The sequence below is a fragment of the Charadrius vociferus genome, unplaced genomic scaffold (genome assembly GCF_000708025.1).
Source record: "Charadrius vociferus isolate BGI_N301 unplaced genomic scaffold, ASM70802v2 scaffold216, whole genome shotgun sequence".
Classification (NCBI taxonomy): Eukaryota; Metazoa; Chordata; class Aves; order Charadriiformes; family Charadriidae; genus Charadrius; species Charadrius vociferus.
In genome coordinates this window covers 1-2,846 of record NW_009648872.1, presented here as the reverse complement: position 1 = coordinate 2,846, position 2,846 = coordinate 1, and the positions used below count along the sequence as shown (strand labels likewise).

Sequence of the window (2,846 nt, the reverse complement as noted above, 5' to 3'; positions counted from 1 at the left end):
CTTGCCTTCGCCACAGGCACGTTTGCACTGGAAGTCCAAGAAAATCCCAGTGCTCCTACCCTTGACAATCCACCCCGATCCTGTACCCTGCCTGGCCATGGAGGCACCAGCTCCCCAGTGGCCCTGTGTGCAGCCCAGGGCACAGGTCACACCCCTGCTTCCCTGTTGGTGCCCTGCTCCCAGCACAACCGTGCTGTCCCTCTATGCCTTCCCCTTGCCACCAGCCTTGCCGTAATCCCAAGGCAGCTGCAGGTCCTCATGAGGGCTGTGCCCAAGCCTTTCAGGAATGGGCTGAGGTCGGGTGGCAGGGATGCGATCTTGGCACAGCCGGGCTGGCAGGCCTGGGCAGGGAGAGGGCAGCTCCCACCTGTGGGGTTGGGCTAGGACGGGTCACAGGTACCTCCCTGAGGAGAAAACCTCTTGCGCTCCTGTCTGAGCTCAGGCAGCGCTGGCACCAAGACAAGGGCTCCTGGGGCAGGAGAGAAGAAGCTCAGCTGGAAGAGCCTTAGACTGAAGACTCCCAGATTCAAGCCCCAGCTTCAGCACTGGGTTCCCCCTTGGCCTTTTGCAGAGCTGTCCTGTCTTCTGCCAGTCTGCCCTGGTGCTCATCCCTCCACCATGCCCATGCACAGAGGATACGTCCCTGTGGCTGGGCACTGCTTGGGTGATGCAGAAGGTAGCAAGAAGGGCTTCAGTCTGTTGGCAGCCAGAGGAAGGCAAAAAAGTTGTGGTGGCACTGCTGAGTGGGGCAGGGTGCCTGGTGACCAAGGGCATGTGGAGAGAGTGTCAGGGAGCTGATTAGTCATACTTGACTCCCACTCATACAGACGTGAAGAGCTGCAGCCAAGGGTGCTAAGGGTGAGGGCCAAAGTCATTGTGTGGCTGCTTCTGACATCCTGGAAAGGCTGTGACAGTCAGGAAGGTTCCTGACCATCCCCAGCTGGTTTTTAAGAATTGACTGCAAGAGGGCCTGGCCAGAGGATGGGAGAGAGGTGCGTGCGGGTAACCCACAGGAACCACCCAACAGAAACGGCCTATTTTTCCTTGGCAGTGCAGTATCAGCAGACCTTCATTAATGGCTGACAAATGAGCTTCATGTTACTGAAATGTGCCCCACAGTGTGAGGTGATTCCCATTCTGGGAACCTTCAGTGGGAAGGATGCCCTCAAGATGGCCCTTGGACAGGATTCAGAGATTAGGCCAAATATCTTATCTCCTCCAGCGAAGAAAGCATTTACATTTCCACAGTTCCCACATGTAAGACCATCAAGGTGTTTATTATTGAGTTAAAAGCAAATGCATGGCATTTTAAAAATTGTTTTTTAAACCATGATATTTCCAAGGATCATTTGCTTTCTTCCCCTCAGCCCTCTGCAAGTGGTCTCAGTGGCATGCACTTCTGAAGAGCCAGCTGGAGTCCAGAGCTTTCAAAGGAGCTACAGGTGTCTCTTGCCTGTGTCAACAAGGGACCATGAGCTCTGGGTACAGGCCAGGACCTTCCTCATAATTTTCCTGAGTGCCTCCCTGACCTCCCTGTTCCGCAGGCTGTAGATGAGGGGATTGACCAAGGGCGTGAGGACGGTGTAGAAGAAGGAGAACACTTTGTTGAGCTGCCTCAGAGGGGCTCTTCTAGGCACCATGTAGACAAGGATGAGGGTACCATAGAAGATGGTGACGAGAGTGAGGTGAGAGGAGCAAGTGGAGAAGGCCTTTTCTCTGCCTGTGCTGGATGGGATCCTCAGGATGGCAGCTATGATGCAGACGTAGGAGGCCAGTGTGAAAAGGAAGGGAAAAACTGCATCCAGGATGCTAAATATGAATGTAACAATTGTGACTGCTGTGGTGTCACTGCAGGCAAGCTCCAGCAATGGGGTAAAATCACAGAAGAAGTGGTCAATTGCCTTGGGGACACAGAACTGCAACTGGGATAAGAAGGCTGTGACTACCACCAGCAGCAGTGATCCCCAAAGCCATGAAGCAGCTGCCAGGTGCATAGAGAGCTTCCAGGTCATGAGGCTTGCATAGAGCAAGGGCTGGCATATGGCCAAGTACCGATCGTAGGACATGGCCGCCAGCAGGAAACACTCATTAGCCACAATGGAACCAAAGAAGTAGAACTGAACCAGGCAGCCGTGTGCAGAGATGGTGCTGTCCCCAGTCAGGAAGCTGGCCAGCAACCGAGGCAGGATGGTGGAGCTGTAGCAGGTCTCCAAGGAGGACAGATTGCCCAGGAAGAAGTACATGGGGGTGTGCAGGTGCCGGTCTGCCACCACCAGCACAACGATGAGGATGTTCCCAACCATGGTGACTGAGTAGATCACAAGCAAGAGGAGAAAGAGCAGGTTCTGGAGCGTGGGGACATCACTTATTCCCAGCAGCACAAAATCCATGGAGGATGTCCTGTTGTCCCTTTCTCCTTCTTCCATGTTGTTTTTCTTTCAGCTGCTCAGTTTCCACAGAGAGGTGCTATGAGAGAGAAACGCACTTCAGGGTTTACCTTCAACATTTTATTGTGTAGGACATTGTTCTTTTCACAAGAGCTTTTTGTGTTTCATACCTCATGAAAGCACAAAACCAAATGTTCTTACTGATGGATAAAGAGCACTCATCCCAGCAGACCCTCTGGAGACTCTAGAGGTGAGCTGCCCAATGGAAGTTCTTCTTTCTCACTGTGAAATACATCTATGATGTGCATTTTCTCACACAGAAAACAGACAACTCTCATTTGCCTGTGGGTATGCCCAGGAAGTCGTGTTATAGATGCTGAGGATTGACAACCTTCTGCTTCCGTTGCCTAAAACATTATGCCAGACACCACGCTTCCTCCAAAGCAAGGGATGGACACA

At 52.6% G+C, this 2,846-nt stretch overlaps 1 protein-coding gene across 1 annotated transcript; it reads right to left on the bottom strand.

Annotated features, from left to right (window-relative positions):
• Positions 1 to 1,436: 1,436 nt before the first annotated feature.
• LOC104288152 (olfactory receptor 1020-like) lies at positions 1,437 to 2,426 on the bottom strand. The gene has a single exon (XM_009886911.1). The coding sequence runs from the start codon at positions 2,424 to 2,426 to the stop codon at positions 1,437 to 1,439; it is 990 nt and encodes a 329-aa protein (XP_009885213.1).
• Between the last annotated feature and the right edge of the window lie 420 nt (positions 2,427 to 2,846).